This window comes from Urocampus carinirostris, chromosome 14, assembly GCF_059441175.1.
Source record: "Urocampus carinirostris isolate Australia breed hairy pipefish chromosome 14, RoL_Ucar_1.0, whole genome shotgun sequence".
In the NCBI taxonomy this organism is placed as follows: domain Eukaryota; kingdom Metazoa; phylum Chordata; class Actinopteri; order Syngnathiformes; family Syngnathidae; genus Urocampus; species Urocampus carinirostris.
In genome coordinates this window covers 4,668,224-4,686,941 of record NC_142362.1, presented here as the reverse complement: position 1 = coordinate 4,686,941, position 18,718 = coordinate 4,668,224, and the positions used below count along the sequence as shown (strand labels likewise).

At 40.4% G+C, this 18,718-nt stretch overlaps 2 protein-coding genes across 2 annotated transcripts; both read left to right on the top strand.

Annotated features, from left to right (window-relative positions):
- The first annotated feature begins 2,258 nt into the window (after positions 1 to 2,258).
- Positions 2,259 to 18,276, top strand: cops8 (COP9 signalosome subunit 8). Its single transcript, XM_088353042.1, has 7 exons — positions 2,259 to 2,409; positions 3,669 to 3,739; positions 3,813 to 3,861; positions 4,252 to 4,384; positions 15,514 to 15,621; positions 15,687 to 15,749; positions 18,150 to 18,276. Exons 1-7 carry the CDS (start codon positions 2,338 to 2,340, stop codon positions 18,227 to 18,229), a joined length of 576 nt encoding a protein of 191 aa, XP_088209168.1. The 5' UTR covers positions 2,259 to 2,337; the 3' UTR covers positions 18,230 to 18,276.
- trim63b (tripartite motif containing 63b) lies at positions 8,529 to 9,947 on the top strand. Its single transcript, XM_088353041.1, has one exon. It carries the CDS (start codon positions 8,630 to 8,632, stop codon positions 9,665 to 9,667), a length of 1,038 nt encoding a protein of 345 aa, XP_088209167.1. The 5' UTR covers positions 8,529 to 8,629; the 3' UTR covers positions 9,668 to 9,947.
- Positions 18,277 to 18,718: the final 442 nt, after the last annotated feature.

Below are 18,718 nucleotides of genomic sequence, written 5' to 3'. Positions count from 1 at the left end.
TCATCATATTTCGGCCATTTTGGTTGGTGAGCCGTGTTAAAAAAAGCCGGAGGGCCGCACGCGGTCCTCAGGCTGTAGTTTGCCCACCCCTGACCAGCATTTGCGACATACCCCGTCCTTGAAACGGGCCTGGCAACCGAATAAACACAATAAAGGTCATCGTGCGTCGGCTTTTATTTGGCCGTATCTTTCCCTGAAGCGAGATGGCAAACATTTAACAGATGTTTGTGATCGATGCCTGCGTATTTTGCTTTCACAGCTGCGTTTGTTGCCTGCTGCAACGTGGAGGTCGATATTGGGCAAAAGAACCTGCCCCCCAAAAAAAAAGAAAGGTTTCTTCTGTTTTAAATATTGGACACCTGTGTAGCGAATTTGGGTGGTAAATCAATTATTCTAACAAACAATTTATTGACCAATTGAATCAAAGAGTTTATTCTTTTCCGCATACATTTTTAGATCATTATGTCAGGAAAATGGATGAAAAACCTTGTTTTGTCATGATGACTGATTAATTCCACCTGTGCCCACTATTTTGGCGCCACCTGGTGCTGGCTTCCTGATTGGTTCCCCATCCTGCTTAAACTCAGTTCTTTCACTCGCCTGTTGTCAGTCCGTCAGCGAACCTCCAGCCGTATCATACAAATACACAGATTTCAACGATTGGAAGTCTACATTGCATTATTATAACATTAATTGAGTGTAATTAAATTGCTAAGTGGGCTATGAATTCTTTTGTGATTTTGGGTGATTATTATGATTTTTACATAATTTTACTTTCTCTCTTTTTCCAACTTTCTCTCTGTCTGTACCTCTGTCTCTCTTGCTTTATCTCTTCTTCTTTTACTCTCTCTTTTCACTCTTTTTTTAATTTTACTGTCTGTCGTTGGCTTTCTTCCTCTTTCTTTTTCTCTTTCTCTTCCTCTCTTTCTTTCCTGTCTTTCTTGCTTCCCTCTCCCCCCGCTTTTTCCCTCCCTCTATTTATCTATAACTCTGTCTCCCTTTATTGTCTCATCTCATCTCATCTCATTAGCTGTACCGCTTATCCCTATTAGGGTCGCGGGGGGGCTGGAGCTCATCCCAGCCATTTCTGGGCAGTGGGCAGGGGACACCCTGAACTGGTTGCCAGCCAATCGCAGGGCACACGGGGACAGACAACTCACTCGCTCAGTCACACCTAGGGACAATTTGGACCGGCCAATTCCCCTGAAATGCATGTCTTTGGAATGTGGGAGGAAACCGGAGTGCCCGGAGGAAACCCACGCAAGCACGGGGAGAACATACAAACTCCGCACAGTGAGGCCGGTAGCTGGATTTGAACCCTCGCAGGAGGTTCCCAAGACCTTAGAACTGTGCCGCACACTCGCTAACCACTGTGCCGCCGTGCTATCCTCCCTTTATTCTGTCTTTCTTTTTCTCTCTCTTTTTCACTCTACTTCTTTCTTCTCTCTCTTCCTTCCTTCTCTCTCTTTCTTACTCTCTTTCCACTCTCCCTCTCTCTCTCTTTCTATAGCCCTTTTTCTACTTCTTTTTCTCTTTCTCACTCACTTTTTTCTCTTTTTTTCTTTCTGTCTATCCTTTTCTCTCTTCTTCTCTGTAATTTTCTCTCTTCCTCTCTGTCATTTCTTTCTCTCGCTCTCTCTCTTTCTTTCTTTTTCTATCTCTTGATTCTTTCGCTCTCTTTTCTCTTTATTTCTCGATGACTGTATTTTCTCTTTCTTTTTCTCTCTCTTTTCTGAACCCCTTAAAAACAGTCAACTATTATGAACAATAACAATAGTACAATAGAAAGTATTTGTTTGTTTGATAAAAAGTTGCATCTCAGAAAATACGTTTTATAAAGATATACTATAATAAAAATGGACGAACTGCATTTCTACTTTGAGCATTTGTGAAACATTCTGGTTGGGTTTTAATCGCATTTTAGATTATTTTGAAAGACTTGAAAGACACTTTGATTACTTCTGTTTGACTTATTTTTCCCTTTAAACGCAGTTTTAGAATATGCATTAATATATTTTGAAACAGTTTGTTTACATCTCGCCCTCAACTCAAGTACCGGTACTTTCGGTTTCCTGTGACGTCACTCGTTTAATTAAAATATATATTTTTTAAAGTATCAATAAGACAAACCAGTAAACAGTATTTAGAACCAGATTAGACGTGGAAGTTTTGGGATGAAAATGTTATAAAAAAACTACAAATAAAAATACTGTATTAGTACCTGTTTTCAGTTCGCCCTCGTATCAAATACTTCTGGTTTCTGGCTTCCGCTTCCGGGTCATGTCTGTCGTATCTTCTGGTTCAATTTCTCGCCAAAAGCGAGGATAAAACCTCATTATGCCCTCCGCTGTAATGATGGAAGAAAGTTATGACAAATTATTAGAGCAATGCGAAGCTCAAGAGCTCGAGGTAAGTTACACACATATACGTGTTCATCCTGTTTTTTGTGCTTCTCCATGCTGATGCTTCTGTAAAGGTATCTGTTCTGGTGCTCTTCATATAAAGCCATTAAAGCCCACTTCCCGACCAGTATGAAGTGGATAACTTTAAAAGTAAAATTTGGTTGATGGTTTTATTTTAATTGTATTCAGTTTCTTGTTGATTAAAACACAACATTATATTCGCTTAACAGGGGTACCGATGCGTGAACCATTGCAGCCGCCAACCACCAGGGGGCGTACGCACGGATTTGTGCCTTTAAAATAATCCTGTCCAGTCCTTCCCTGTTGTAGCAGAAATATCCTCTCAACATTTATCAAATTAGATTCATCTAAGTAAATATATTACTTTAAAGTCTTTTAACATAATGTAAAATGTGACTTAAAACCCCAAATAAAAATGTATCCTTACAAACAAATATAAATACTTGGTCACTCATCAATCCATTGCTTTGCACTTATAACATGACTTGACTTATTTTTTTTTTTTTTAATAACCTTGTCCTATTTTTTGTTGGTTAACTTGTTACTATGAATAATCAAATTAATGAAAATCCTAGAAACACTTAAGATAAAATCAATGATCGCCAAATTAGCAGTTTGATAACGTTCACCTCCAAATCGTGTTGTTAAAGAAAATAATTGTCTCTATCTTCATTGATTATGACATAGTGTTCATTGTTTACAAGATAAGAAAATGCACTGACTCAATGATAAACGTGTAGTAATAGACTTTAAAGAGAAAAACAAGATTAAAAGGAATGTCAGGATGAATAGGCAAATATTTACACGGTAGTACTTTTGTTGGCCTGGAGCGGGATGGGCGCCACCAGGCTGTACTTGCCCAAGACACACTACAGGAAACGGTGCCCTTGCGACTTGTGTGGTAAGGGATATAAACAAACAGTGCTTAGAGACAAGTCTATATTTTAGGTGCATCAACACAATAGTGCAATGACATTTAGCAGTTAGATATTTTGAAAATGTAAATCTAGAAATAAACTATAAATTAATTATTTATATATAATATATATGCACGGTCCTGTGTGCTTGTTTAGGCTGGGGCCTGGGGAAAAAACGGTCTCTGAGCCCTTTTTTCTTTGTTGTTAGGGAATGTCCTCCTGAATGGGCAGAGGGCAACCCACAATTTTCTGGGCTGTGTTGATGACTCCCTGCATGGTTCTCCCGGTTTTCTTCCTTATAATTTCATGTGCTTATTTGTTCAAACAGGCACCAGGAGGCATTACGACCCCTCAAGTTTACGCGCAACTTTTGGCCCTTTATTTATTACATAATGATATGTAAGTTACACTTACAATTAAGGAATACATCTTGAATACATATTTTTCAATATATTGTCCCTTTTTTACACAGGAACAACGCCAGGTATCTGTGGAAGAGAATTCCTCAGGCAATAAAATCTGTAAGAAATTTCATCTCGATTGACATCCATTTTTTTAAATACAGTATAGTGGGAAAGAACTACTTATTTAATACATGAAGCATTTTTTTCATGCATGAGTTCCCTTCTTCTGTTTTTACTTCCATCATTCTTTCTAATAGTCACCTTCGAATACAAGTTTTAGTTTTTTGCTAAATGTGGTTATATATTGTTTCTTACATTATGTAATAATTAAATGATATTATTATGACAGTTAGACACCATTCTTATTTGGAATGAAACATTTAAGTTAATCATAAACAAAGGTTTCATCATTTTTGTTAAAAGAGTGAACAAAGGTGTACCAAAATCAACATTTAGAGGGAACACGGAAAGCTCGTTTGGATTTTAATTAATATGTGCTTATTGTAGGCAAATCCCGAATTAGCAGCCATTTGGACAGTCGGACAGCACATTTGGCAACGAGATTTCCCCGGCATCTACACGTCTATTGCGGCTTATCAGTGGTCTGAAAATATTCTCCCAGTCATGGAGGCCCTTCAAGGTACGTCTTGCTTTTATATCACAAAACGTATAGAAAGTTTTAAACTGGCACATTATAAATTCATCTGGATCTAAATAGCTATTTTAAGCAGACATATAATGTATATGGCAAAGTGTAGAGGCTAGCAGAAGAAGCTACTAAAAAGACGAATTAATGATTGAAAGACGCTGAAGCACGGAACTCGGTAACGTGAGCGGCTAGAGAAGGTAACAGTGGAAACAATTGCAAGATAACAAGCATCAGGTGCTGGAATAATGGAACCCCATGACGTTTGCTTGCATGAACAGCTTTGGCTCCGAAGGACAAAGTGGGAACAGCTCACTATTACAGTAGTGGGTAGTGGCGACGATTAGTGTCTTACATGAGTTCTAGATTAGGAAACTGTGGGAAAATGAGTGACAATGAGGAACAAAGCAGCAGCAGTTAAAAGTAGCGGCTAGCGGCAACCCAAAACCTGTAGCCAAGTGGCCAACACGCATGGCTAGAGAAGAAAACAGTGGCAAAATGCGTGGAAGATGCTTGAAGGACGGATCTGGGCGAGCATTAGGGCTTAGCTGTTTGCGATGAGGGGCTGTAAGTGTGAGACACACAACTGGGACAAGCTACTTTGGCAAAATCATCATTTGGCCTTCTTTAGTAGCAAGATGAGCATGTTTCCTTTTAAGTTGTGTAATTTCAGTTTTTAAACCTAAAATTGTTTAGAAAATCATGTTTACAGGATAGTACATGTGTTTTCCTTATTAATTGAATCAAAGATGTCGTTTTATAATACACACTGGGGCTTGAGTAAGTCCATGTTTACATAGTGTAGATATGTAACGCGGTATTCAACTCGCCACCAGGTGGCACCATTTAAACACTTATAGTCACGTTATAGTGATAAAACCTATTTAAATTCAGTTTAGAAAACCCAACAGCAGTGGGTGTAATTTCTCATGCAGACAAAACATAAAAAAACTGATTATTTTATATTTTACCCCCCTTTTATCTGTTTGTTCATCCCTTATTTTGGAACCTGTGCATCATGCGGCTTTGCCCTTGTGCAAGGGTTTTAATAATAGCACCTCCGTCATGTTTACGGTGCGGCCTCATGTTGATGGGCCAGAGGTGTACAGTCTGTCACAAGACACTTCGTGGAACTGGCCGGAGGATAATTGCCGCCTGGACGCGTTGACACACGTGAAGCAGACGTTGGCGCTCGGGCAAGAAACAAATCGGCTGTAACCGACCTCATGTTTGTTTGTTTTTGTTTTTTTCAAATGTTGATGGTGGAAGGTGACACCAAGCATTGAACCCACTAAATAGAAATCATTACTCAACGTTCATGTCTGGTTCTAGCTTGACCGGAGAAGCCGATCCCATAATTGCAAACACAAAATACGATTTCGGGAAGGATTGGTTTACAGAAAATGAATCTGTATTGGATAGTGTAGAGAAATATTATCACTTTCGAGGAGCAGGGTTAGTACAGGTGCTCGAAATCTTTGAAAATGCTTGAATTTTAATGTCGCGTTTTCAAGAATTGAAAAGTGCTTGAAATTTGTGTGAAGTGCTTGTAAATGCTCAAAATTATTGCAGTGTTTCTTAGTCTGCTTAAAAATGACACCTACGTTGCTCTCTGTTGGATTCGCTTTGGCATTGCACTTCTTCCCTTGTGATTAATGTTAGCTGGTATTAGTTTGTATGGGTTTGTCCTGTGAAGCGTCATCGCCCCCTACGGGCCGTGCTCAAGAGGACACATGCCTTCTACAACCAAACAGGACACTATCGAATGTGTTTTACTGTCGTGCAAGAATTACGTATCAACTAAGGACATTTATTAATTGCCATGCAAAAAATGAAGGTAGCATTTTCCAGTGGTAAATTGTAAAAGAAGGAACTTCCTGCAACTGAAAATGTAAGCTGCAGATTAAATTTTTTGTCTCAAAAACAGATATATTCACAATTTACTCAAGATCTAGAAATCATACGTCTTGATAAATGCACAAGCAAGATTAAAAATCGCATATGGCAGATATATTTGTGGCCCTGCAAAATGCATGATTCACACACGATTTATTATTTTATGGTACTGGAGAAAAATGAAAAAAAAATGGCTCTGTAAAAGTGCTTAAATTTTGCCATGGAAAAAGGTGAAAGAACTCTGAAAAACATCATCGATGGTCTAACACAGGTTCGAGGACACACTTTCCTTTTGAAACTAGATCGAACAAAACATGAAAGATGAATTGCAGGATATGTGCACTAAAATCTGGTTCAAATGCAACTAAACATGCTCAAAAGCAAAACAATGCAGCATATGTTGTGATACTAACTCCAACTGTTGTTGTTTTTAATTGTAAGGAAATAGAAAATGGGTTAAATAAAGGAAGGGATGCATAATGCTCAATTGGGTATCTTATATATTAAACATTTATTGCATTTCTTTTTTTTCTTTTTTTTTTGCCGAGAACATTCACAAATACTAGCTACCTACACCCTTAAGGTTTCTTCTTATTTTCAGGAGAGTCAAAACATGACAACATAAACCACAAATGTTGTTTTATTTTTGAAATTCTTAATTTGGTATTGCTGCCAACGGTTTCGTCCAAATCATAAAGCAAAAGGCATTATGAGATATTTTATAAAATGATAATTCACCAATGTTTTCGTTGTCAAAAAAGAAATGAAAAGTGACCTAGAACTCTTTTATTTAGCTGTTTCCTTCTCTAGTCCTGAGTCTATGGTTTGGTGCCAGCAGCTGTTGTGATTGCTAGCTGGCCCATATAGCAGCTTCTTCTGCTAGTTAGCCACTTCTACCAGCTCTGACATACTCATGCTATTTAGTATTTTCAGCAGCTCCGGCTGGGCACAGTCTTTTGTTTTCGATTGCATGGATATATACTAGATCAGGCATCTTGAACTTTTTGTACTAATTAGCGCAAAGGGCACTTAGTTTGATATGTATTTCAGAAATAACAACTTATCATGGTATTATGTCATCACTGGGTTAATTAATGAATTAGGGTTGAACTGACTCAGTCAACCACTAAACATCATTTTACTAGAAAATCTCAATGACCCAGCACTTGAGCTATTTTCAGACATGGTCCTGCGGGCACTTCAGTTCTCTCTAGGGGGCACCCAGTAGGAGACCCCTGTACTAGATTCATAGTAGATTTTATCTTTGCTCTAGCAAGAAAATATGGAATTAGGATTCGTACGATGACTTCCACGAATGCACATGCTTCAACTTATTCCAAGTTACAAGGACCTCAAGTGGTGATTTTTTACATACTGTCACTTCATTTTAGTTCTGTATTTTTCAAAATTGGTTATCAGTTGGACCAGGGATCTCAAACTCAATTTACCTAGGAGCCACTGGGCCTGGAAACCAAATCGGGATTTTACACAGGAAAATCTTTGATTAAAACATTCCACTGTTTTCATATCTCTTGAGAAGAATTCTACTAAAAATAAGACTTGAAGATAAAACAAAAAACATTAATACCTAATGTGTGAGTATATTAATCGTTAATTAAAAAAGACATAATTCGCGTGGACCGCAATTTCTTACAAGGGTAGTGGGCCTCAAACTTGCTTTTGAGACCCCTACTTTAGACCAACAGTTGTTTTGATCACTGGGATTGCCTGCTTCAGAGACAATATTGTATATTATGGAGAAAATCCTAAAATATCCTTCAGTTTTTTTCAACGGCTATAGTATCAATATTTATTGGGGCTTCCCCGGGTAAAAGCACAATAAAAAACTGCAAGTTTTCCATATTTCTCCATTGATTCACTGTAATTAACACAAATGTTTATAAAACAAATGAGGGTCATCACAGTGGCGGAACAAACCAGACTTGGAATAGCAGGTGCTTGTTTGCCTCCCTTTTACGTCAGTCACATGCGGCGTGTTTATTCCTCCGTTTGTCCACCATGTCCACCGTTCTCTTGGGCTGCCGAGCACGACAAACTGGGACATGTGACACATGCCGCGAGCAGGGGGGTGGGGACATTTCTGTGAAAAGTTTCCCGGGCCATCGAACGAGCAAGCGGGCAGGAATGTGTGCTTCGGTTGGTCGGATCGGATGTCAGCAGCTGTAAGGGAGGCGGTATAAAGGACGGTGCCGCTCATCCTTCAGCCAGAATCCATCGATAAGCCCCGTAGTAGCAGCACGCGCTAAAGATAACAGAGGAAGTGGTTACTCGGTTTGAAAAGTCAAAAATAAACCTAAAGAAGTCGGACAATAACCTTTCGTCATGGACCTCCAGAGGACCGGATCTCTGGTTCGCCCTCCGAGCCCAATGGACAGCCTGGAGAAGCAACTGAGCTGCCCCATCTGCTTGGACATGTTTACCAAGCCCGTGGTCATACTACCGTGCCAGCATAACCTGTGCCGAAGCTGCGCCAGTGACCTCTACGACTCGCGCAACCCCTACCGCTTCTCGGGCGGCGTCTTTCGCTGTCCGACCTGCCGCTTCGAAGTAGTGCTGGACCGCCACGGCGTCCACGGGCTCCAGAGGAACCTGCTGGTGGAGAACATCATCGACATCTACAAACAGCAGCAGGAAGTCAGCGGGAACAACAACACGGAAACTTCCCTCAAACCTAAAGAGTCCAAGGAGCCCATGTGCCAGGAGCACGAAGACGAAAGAATCAACATTTATTGCAAAACCTGCCAGATGCCCACCTGCTCCATGTGCAAAGTCTTCGGCCAGCACAAAGACTGCGAAGTGGCGCCATTGGAGAGTGTTTACCAGACCCAAAAGACCGAATTGAGCAACGCCATCGACAACTTGGTGGGAAGCAACAGTCGGCTGCAGTCGCTGCTTATCCAGATGGAAGACGCCTGCCGCGCCGTGCAGGATAACGCCCAGCGCGCCAAGCAAGGGCTGTCGGAGCGCTTCGACCTTCTTTACGCCGTCCTGGAGGAGCGCAAAACCATCCTCCTGGAGCAGATCAGCAAAGAACAAGACGAGAAGGTGGCAGCACTGCGGGCTTTATCCCAGCGCTACGGCGAGCGTCTTCAGGCTAGCACTGACCTCACCGACTCGGCCGTCAGGGCGCTGGAGCAAAGCGGCGCAGCAGAGTTCCTGGTGGCTGCCAAGGGCCTCATCACGCAGACCAAAGACACAGCCAAAGACTGCTTGGGGGAAGAGCGTCCCGAGCCGGGTTTCGAGAAGATGGATCACTTCGCCGTCTCCACCGAACACGTGGAGGCCGTGTTAGCCAGGATGGACTTCGGCTCTGACGAAGAAGACGATTTTGACGATGCAGAGGAGGAAGAAGAAGAATGATAAAGGAAGACGCGATGATGGACTTGTGAAAATGTTTTGAGGAGAGTAGGGCGGGAACTGGCGGATGTTAGCAATGTGGGCTAGCCAGTACTTTCAGTGCAATATTCGACATCGAATACATAACTTTCCTTTTTATACTTTTGTACTTCTGAACCACTTGAATGTCGAAGTTAAGATGGAGGTCACAGAATGTGGAAGATGTGTTGATTTGATTTTTAGTTGCAAAATTCACTTTGTTGAGCTTTTCTGGACTTTGAATGGAACCTGAAATAAAGCTGCATGACACCACCTGTCGAACCGTCTTTATTGTCGCTAATTTGAGAAGCCACCGTTGTTCTTTTCGAAGCGCTTCTCTCCTCCGTCCGCATTTATAAATAAAAGCGGCGCTATGTCCTGTGACCGCGTTGCCTTTGCCGGTGAAGAGCGACGACTATTTTTAAGAGGTGAGAAGGGCGAGAAGCGATAGCCCACTCAGAATAGACGGCCAGAGAAGGGCAGGCTGAGGCCCGCTCCCCCCCACCTTCTCGACAAAACCCCGCTCGTGCGCTCGGTCTTGGTTTCTCGGCGCGCTTGTGCGCAGTTGCCGTTCTCCGGGTGGATAAAAATAGACGTCTGCTCGGGGACTGGGTTACAGAAAAGGCCCTTGAGTTGACCCGCTTGGCTTAGGGGCTCACTCCTCCTCACCGCTTGCCAATGTGCACCCTTAAAATGGATCCAATGTTTGTCCCCTCTTGGTGCGAAGAAGGACCTGCTTCCAAAAAACAGATGTCAAGACAGTGTCTAATAATAAGACTGGACAACCAAGGATGCGACCTCAATACGTTCTGCAGTCAGGGTCATCAAGTAAAATTTCTGTATAGTGGGTGATAGAAACCTATGGTAATGGTAAATGGTCTGCATTTCTATAGCGCTTTTCAAGTCAATGAAGACCTCCCAAAGCGCTTTACAATGTGCTTCACACTTACCCATTCACACAAACCCTCACACACCAATAGGGAGTCAGCCATGCAAGGCAACTACCTGCTCATTGGGGGCTTTAGGGATTCATTGTCTTGCCAAAGGACACTTCGACATATAACACGGAGGAGCCGGGAATCGAACCTGCGACCTCTTGATCCAGAGACGAGCGCTTGTTTTTGCTCCCTTCCTTTAGGATCCATCGCAAAGTTGGAAAAAAAATTACAGTATTGTATTGCTGAAAGCGATCTGGAACTAAATGAAGCGAGGCATTGTGGGAAGCAGTTCAACCAATAGCATAGGAGGTAAAAGGAACAGATTACAAGAAGCAACGTCCAACAAAGCAGACGTTTTTAGGCGGATTTCAATTTTTTGTTATTATCGTGTGTTTTGGAATAAATATTTTACATGGTTGGATTCTATGGATTGTTTTTTGATGCTGAAATTTTAAAGAAGTTAAAGATTCCAAACCCCCAGTACTTCATATAAAAACATTAAAATAACAACAGTATAGAGTGAGAACTATTTATATGTAATATGTAATTGAATAACTATCAATAAATATACATGTAAAAGATCAAATAATGTGTATTTACCTTATGTTATCATGTGCCTTGAATTGGTACAGTGGAGTAACTGGTGGACGCAGAGAAGGAGGGGCTAGATTCAAATTTCAACTGATTTAGAACAATTTCACTTGCAAGAATTGTCATGCCCTTAAAATATCCTTTCGTCAGAGACCAAAACCGTCCACATACTCCAAACAGTTTTCAATTTACTTTGGGTACCTATTAAATTGGGATTTTAGGTGAAATTTTTAATTGCTTGCTTATCTTTAATAGTCTTGATAAATTACGGCTATTCCCACTTCGCTATTTGTATATTTTTGGATTATTACAAGCTTTTTTTCCTCTGTTAATTTTTGGTTCCCTTTGCATCACTGCAAGTCTTAGGATCCATAGTGAATAAATGCATGATAAAAAAAAAATCTAAGAATATAATATAGCATTAAATTGCCAAATCTTGAATAAGCATGCAAGATTTTGAACTGAATGAAGAGAAATGCATTGTGGGAGGTAGTACAGCCAATAGCATGCCATCATTTTCATGATTTTGTGATCCAAAACAATAGCAGATCTACCTTTTATATGACATAGACAGATAGCAGACAGTCATAACTAAGTTTTTAAATTTTAAATGACGGCACACGAGAGAATATATTTTTCATGTTGTTTGCTGGGGGAAATGCTATAACGAGGGGCTAAAAAAACATCAGATTCTACAAATAATGTGAAAACCATGCAAGGCAGGGACGCCCTATCTTGTGGCTTACTCCAATTTAAAAAATAAACAAAAAAACAAGAAATGCTAGCAGTAGTATCAGCAGTTAAGGCATCAACGGATGCTAGCAGCTTAAGTGTAGCTATTCATTTAAGTGATGCTATTTGCTAATGTGGCTAGCTGTTACCAGACATGCGCACTTAATCCAGGCTAGGGACTTCCCCAACAGAATAGAGGCTTAGATATTTCATACCCTAACATTTCTTTTAGATCACTTAATTTTAAATTATTTCAGTTATGATTGTGTATTGCTCATATTATCCTGTTTATGATATTGCCTTTTAGGACTGCACAATGTATTACGATCTTTCAGTCAAGTATTGCAATTTCGATGCCATCTTGATTTTAAAAGAAAAGTGCATTTTCTGTGCTAGTTATGTTTTTGGGTGGGTACTTGGATGCATGACTTACCTGTACATACACTCGGCCAGAAGTGGGGTATGAGTGTGAGAAAAAAAAAATACTCAGGGCATCATGTTATCAATATGTTTTATGAGGAATACCTTGACTATAACAGTATTACAACAGTATTCCAGCTTTATACTTTTTAAGATATTTGAAGGTGATCCCACCTATGTATCCAAGGAATAATAGCGAGAGGCTGGTAGACTGTTAAGAAGCTGGATTTCACCAGTCACAGGTCCTTTTGGAGTATCCAAATGGCCACTTTTGGAAAATCCAAGACATTCCCTTAGAAAAACGTTCAAAATACTAATTTAATTTTAATTTAATTTTTCAGATTGTGATCAACTTTTACTTTGGATCAAGTAGGGCTTAATGTTATTGCCCAAGCTAAGTTGTTGATGCTGCATTCATCTGCAGGCATCCATCCATGAACTGCACCGCTTATCCTCAGTAGGGTCACGGGGGTGCCGGAGCCCATCCCGCCTATCTTTGGGCAGGGTGAACTGGTTGCAAGCTAGTTATAGGGTACACAGAGACAGACAACTTAGTCTCTTATTTACACCTAGGGACAATTTTGGACTGGCCAATTAACCCGACATGCATATATTTAGAATATGGGAGGAACCGGAGTGTCCGGAGGAAACCCACGCAAGCATGGGGAGAACATGCAAACTCTGCACAGGAAGGCTAGTAGCTGGATCTGATCCTTTGACCTCAGAACTGTGCCGCAAACGCGCAAACCACTCAGCCGCCGTGCCGCCCGTCTGGATCATGTGATTGCAAAAAAAAAATCAGTTTTCGTTGTGTTCCAACTAAGATTACTCAATGTTAGTTGGACTTGCAGTGATTATTTCAGTTGAGGACAAAACGTCAGAGTGTAACCTTTCAAAAGAGACAAAAACCGTCCACATACTCCAAACAGTTTTCAATTTACTTTGGGTACCCATTAAATTGGGATTTTAGGTGAATTTTACTGGAATTGTGAATTGGGTTGAATTTAAACAGTGCCCTCTTTTGGGGAGCTTTTTTAGGGTTGATGTCTATAAATCGCTGAAAAAAACCTCCGCAGTGTCTTGCGATTACATCACATCGCAATATCCATTAGATTTCAGTCAATCGTGCTGCCCTATTGCCCATTATAAGTTAGCACTAAGCTATTCCGTATGTATTCATTAGGGAGTTGCAGGAAGATAGTTAGGAAAACAAATCTTGCAACGTCTCTTCCCAGCTGTCTCTTTTTATCCGACGACGTCATTGTCACGTCCACAAACGGGGGCGAGAGTGTTGATACACATAAGCCAGGTTGCTAGGATGCGGAAAATGCAAGGCCGCAACCCCGAGGCGTCAATTTTGCCCCGTGGCCCGGTCGGCCTCCACTCTTATCTTCCCAAACAACTGAAAGAAAAAGAGTTGCCTAAATCCGACTCAGAGTGGGGAACTGGAGGCTTGTGGGCTTCAAGTGGTAAACCCCTTAAAAGTAAAATGTTATATAAAGCGCTCTTGTGGGAGCTATAGACCCTTTTAGCGCCTACATCACGCGTGATGTCACCGTCAAAGCTGGAGGCAACATAATACTTCCGTTGGTTAGAAGACAGAGCAAAAGAACGCTGTTGTAGCTGCTAGTTGTACCGTTAATATATAAATTAAATAACTTTGGACCCAGGATAGAACCCTGTGGTACTCCACAACAGATGTCCAAGTATTCAGATGACAACTCTCCCATTTTTACATACTGCTTCCTCCCCTGTCAAATAACTTTGAATCCATTGCAAAGCCACACCCCTGATGCCTGATCTTTCCAGGTTTTTTAATAGTATATTATGATTAATGGTATCAAATTATTTTATTAAGTCAATAAATACCCCGGCTGCGTATCTCTCTATGCCATAAGGAACATAAATCCTACAATCTCGCTAACATGTAATATCCACAGATTGAATATTACAGCCTTGCATCAAGTGACTACCGTGAATTCCGGACTATAGAGCGCACCTGATTATAAGCTGCACCCACCACATTTTAGGAGGAAAACTGATTTTGTACTTACACAAGCCGCACCTGTATATAAGCCACATCCGCCCACATTAAAAAAAATGTAACACAAACAGAACTTTAAGTCCCGCGATTGAAACTGAATGTCCTTCATTAAAGGACACAGTCCAAAAATCACAGCCGGCAAAATGAACGGAAAATGATACCGGTATTTAAGGTTTGATGCAGACCTGCAGAGTCCGGGTCCCATTGAAAGTAATCCAACATATCTATGTGATTGACTCAAAACACAGTATTTACTTGTTTTCGGACATTGCAAAACGGAATTCTGACCAAGCGTTGAATACTTTACAGGTGCCAGAATCAGGAAAGAAATTGTACTCTAATCCAGGGTTTCCCTAAACACAATTGTACTACCAAACTTGGGATGAATGAGTATCAATATCAGTGATTGGTATCGGGGTTAATACCAACCCAATAAACGCAACAGTGGCTACTGACGTCCTTTTTTCTACCGTATTTGATCGAAATCTAGGAACTAAAAAGTCTGAAGAATAGAAAGCTGCCATTGATTTCAGGGTAAACAATATATGGGGATTTATAGCATTTGAAAATCTTTGTTGGGGCAGGGAATTTATTGCACCACTGGTATCAACATTTGATATTTTCAAAGTGGTTCTTGCTAGCCTTTGCCAATAGGAGTGGCTAGAGAAGGAAACATTGGGAATAAGGCACTGGATACCTGAGTAATGGGACTAGGTGACATGAAAATCTATAGAAAGCGAGTGACACCAAGGGACCAAGCAGCCAGCCATACCCTGCACCCAGTTAACTTTTATAAGTGGTTAGAGAAGGAAACAATGGAAAAAAAGTGGAAGATGCTTGAATGAGAGCGATGAATAAAGAAAAACATTTGTGAATGACAAAAAAAAAAATGACAGAGAGATCGTTGCAAGCTGGAAAACAAAGACACCATGATGCGTGAAGGGGGAATAAACCGCAACTAGTAATTATTTTCTAATGGAAATATTGTCTCAGTGCAATTAAATTGTCATGATTTCATATTTCCCCTTTTCATGTCATCCACGAGTGATGTGAGGCTGCCAGATGTTTTTTTTGTCCACTGATGTCATTGTTTTTTTTCCTCAAAGAGAGTACGCGACAAAGGGCCTACGCGCTGGTGGCGCAAGCGTACACGTCCATCAGCGCTGAAGATTTTGCCTCTTTCGTGGGCTACTCGGTGGATGAGGCCGTCAAAGGTGAGTCCCGCACCCATTAAACCTCGTGGAGCGTGTCTTTGATGGAACGGACTGTGTTTGTAAAGGAGTGGTGACGCAAGGCTGGCAAGCTGACCCCACTACCAGGATGGTGATGCCCAAAAAGCCAGGTAGGGGGCACTGTTTCACGCTTCAACCAGATAATGCCTGTAGACTTCTGATTTTGGTAGAATAATATTTATATCACATGGAAACATTCATCTATCTATCTATCTCTCTATATATCTTCATCTCTCTATATAGCTTTATCTCTATGTATCTCTATCTTTCTATAAATCTTTATCTCTATATATCTCTATCAAATGTGTGTGTAGTAGTAAAATAATTAGAATAGAAATATTTAAACATTTGTTTAATTTATTCACTGGAAAAAAAATTCAAAGTTACTGTTAAAATATGTGTCAAGGTTAAAACTTAAGATCGTATTAATAAATAAAGAAACACACTTTGAGTCTGAGGTTAAGTTGGGCAGCCCTTTCATCCATCATTAGGTTATTATGTAGAGTATTGTTATGCCAACGGCGTTCCTCCGATTTATTCTACTCTAGTCTTGTTATTTACATATTCTTTCTTTTAAAACTATTCTATATAATTACCTTTTATTCTTTTAAATCTATTATTTTATCATTATTGAGTGTTTGCGTGTCCAATGATTTCTTGTATAGATCATGTTTATACTGGCTGAATAAATAAATAAATAAATAAATAAATAAATACAATAAGTGGCTAGAGAAGGAAACAATGGAAATAAAATTACGTTTCCCCACCTTTTAATTTATTCTTACATATTTTATTTTTGATTTATTTTTATAATATACCGATATAAATATTTTGTGTACTATTCTCGTTTTGTTCACCATTATTTATAGATATTTTTCTTTTGAATGATACTACAAATATACAAAGAAAATACTACAGAAATACTACAAAATTTTACTATAAGAAGACTAGATCAAGGAAGGTTTCATTGTAATCTGTGCAGTCCTTTGAGAGATTTTGTGATCAAAGGCGCCACAAAGTAATGAGAATTGACTTGACTAATAGAAAAATACAATGCAGAAGTACTACTAAAATTAAATTACAGTAATACTACAAAATACTACAGAAATCCGACTTCAGAAATACTACAAAAATACTGTAAAAATATAATTATAGCAATATGACAAAACTAAATATCAAATAAAGTGATTAAGGTGGGGGCATACAATATTTTGCTCTCATTGGGAGTGTTTCAAAACCAATTTGATGAGACTAATATTATGAAAAACAGATATAAAAAGAAATATAACGTGTAGATGTCTGCATGTATATGTATTCGTAAATGAAAGACTCGGAAATCTCCACATTTTTACCACTATCTACAGCAGGGGTGTCAAACTCATTTAAACTCGGCCACACGATAGAACAAACATTCTGTCGGGGGCCGGACGAGTAAATTAAAGAGAAAGAAAAAGATATAAAGAAATAAGAGAAAGAGGGAGGGAAAAGGAGAGAGGGCGGGACAAAGAAAAAAAAGAGAGAGAGGGAGAGAGCGTGAGAAACAAAAGATAAAAAGTCGTGAGAGAGGGGGGAAAAGAAAGGGAGAGGAAGAAAGAAATCCAAAGAGAAATGAAAGACAGAAGGAGAGAAAAGAAAGCAAAAAGGTATGATGAGAGAAAGAGAAAAGGAAAAAAGGAAGTTGGAGCAAAAGAGGTTAAAAGACACAGAGAGAGAAAGAGCAACAAAGGATGAGAAAAAGAGAGACACAGAGAGTGAAAAAGACAGAGACAGAGTGGGAGAAAAGGGGTGAGAGAGGGAGAGAGAGAAACAAAAGATGGAAAAGTCGTGAGAGAGGGGGAAAAGAAAGGGAGAGGAAGAAAGAAATCCAAAGATAAATAGAAAGACAGAAGGAGAGAAAAGAGAAAAGCGCGAAGGGTAGGAAGAGAGAAAGAGAAAAGAGAGAAAAGGAAAGAAGGAAGTTGGAGCAAAAGAGGTTAAAAGACACACACACAGAGAGAGAGAAAGAGAGAATACAAGTACAGTGTCTTTATGAGAGGCACCTTGCTTTGGCAACATCAAGCTGACATATTCCAACCTGCAGCTTGTTTTTCTCTTGCGCTTCTCCGAGTGTTGTCTCGCGGGCCGGATTCAATCCCTTAGCGGGCCTGATCTGGCCCGCGGGACGCCTGATTGACACCTGTGATCAACAGGATAATCTCACGTTGTCCCAGTTTTTTCCTTCTCCATAAAAGAACTTTCACGTGTCTCGATTTCTGCGAAGTCATAAAAAAAACACATCTGCCGCACACATGTCGAACATGACACAAGCTCCGCCCCCTTTCCTCATGATACCGCAAATCACCTGTAAAGAAATTTGAACTTAAAGTGACGTAGCACTTAAGTCGAACGTGACACGGGTCGCGGCACGCGGCGGCCATGTTGGGGGGGGGGTCAAAACCTTCGCACGGATGCCCCCCCTGACCCCGAACCCCCTGCCCCTCTCCGATATGTGTCTGCTGTCATGTGCACAGAGGCTCCCCCCGTTTCCTCGGTCCCCAACGAGCAGCAACTGGCCAGGCTGACAGACTACGTGGCTTTCCTGGAGAACTGATCGGCGCTTCCTACGCTTTATCAATAAAAACCTACACAAAGCAAAAATCTCTGGTGTGAGTTTTTATGATGTCACATGAACAGTCACGTTACTTTAAAAAAAAGGAATTACCGTAAATTCCCGACTATAAGCCGCTACTTTTTTCCCCCAAATGTTCAGCCCTGCGGCTTATTCAGTGAAGCGGCCAACTTATGGAATTTTTCTAACGGCCACCAGCGGCGTTGGAGTATAAAACGTATGATTAAGACCAGTAGAATATGTGCGCCAAGAAAGACTGCAACCTCTACGTACAAGCATTAATCGTTTGTAAGGTTAAAGTACGTTCCAATAATGAGGAAGACGCCCTTGATGGCGATAGTTATGAGGAGGAAGTTGAGGACGATCTTCCGTGAATTTCACAATTACGGGATGCTTTCTTTTAACAGGCTTGTTTGATACATTGCGAGCGTGATCCTACTAGCGTGTTGGTACCTTTCAAAGGCACGGTTT

Excerpts from the sequence above, each read along its gene's own strand:
- cops8 (XM_088353042.1), top strand. The coding sequence starts at position 2,338 with ATGCCCTCCGCTGTAATGATGGAAGAAAGTTATGACAAATTATTAGAG. Across the intron at positions 2,410-3,668 it reads GCGAAGCTCAAGAGCTCGAG|GCACCAGGAGGCATTACGAC; the intron begins GTAAGTTACACA and ends TTGTTCAAACAG. Across the intron at positions 15,750-18,149 it reads GGTGATGCCCAAAAAGCCAG|AGGCTCCCCCCGTTTCCTCG; the intron begins GTAGGGGGCACT and ends TCATGTGCACAG.
- trim63b (XM_088353041.1), top strand. The coding sequence starts at position 8,630 with ATGGACCTCCAGAGGACCGGATCTCTGGTTCGCCCTCCGAGCCCAATG.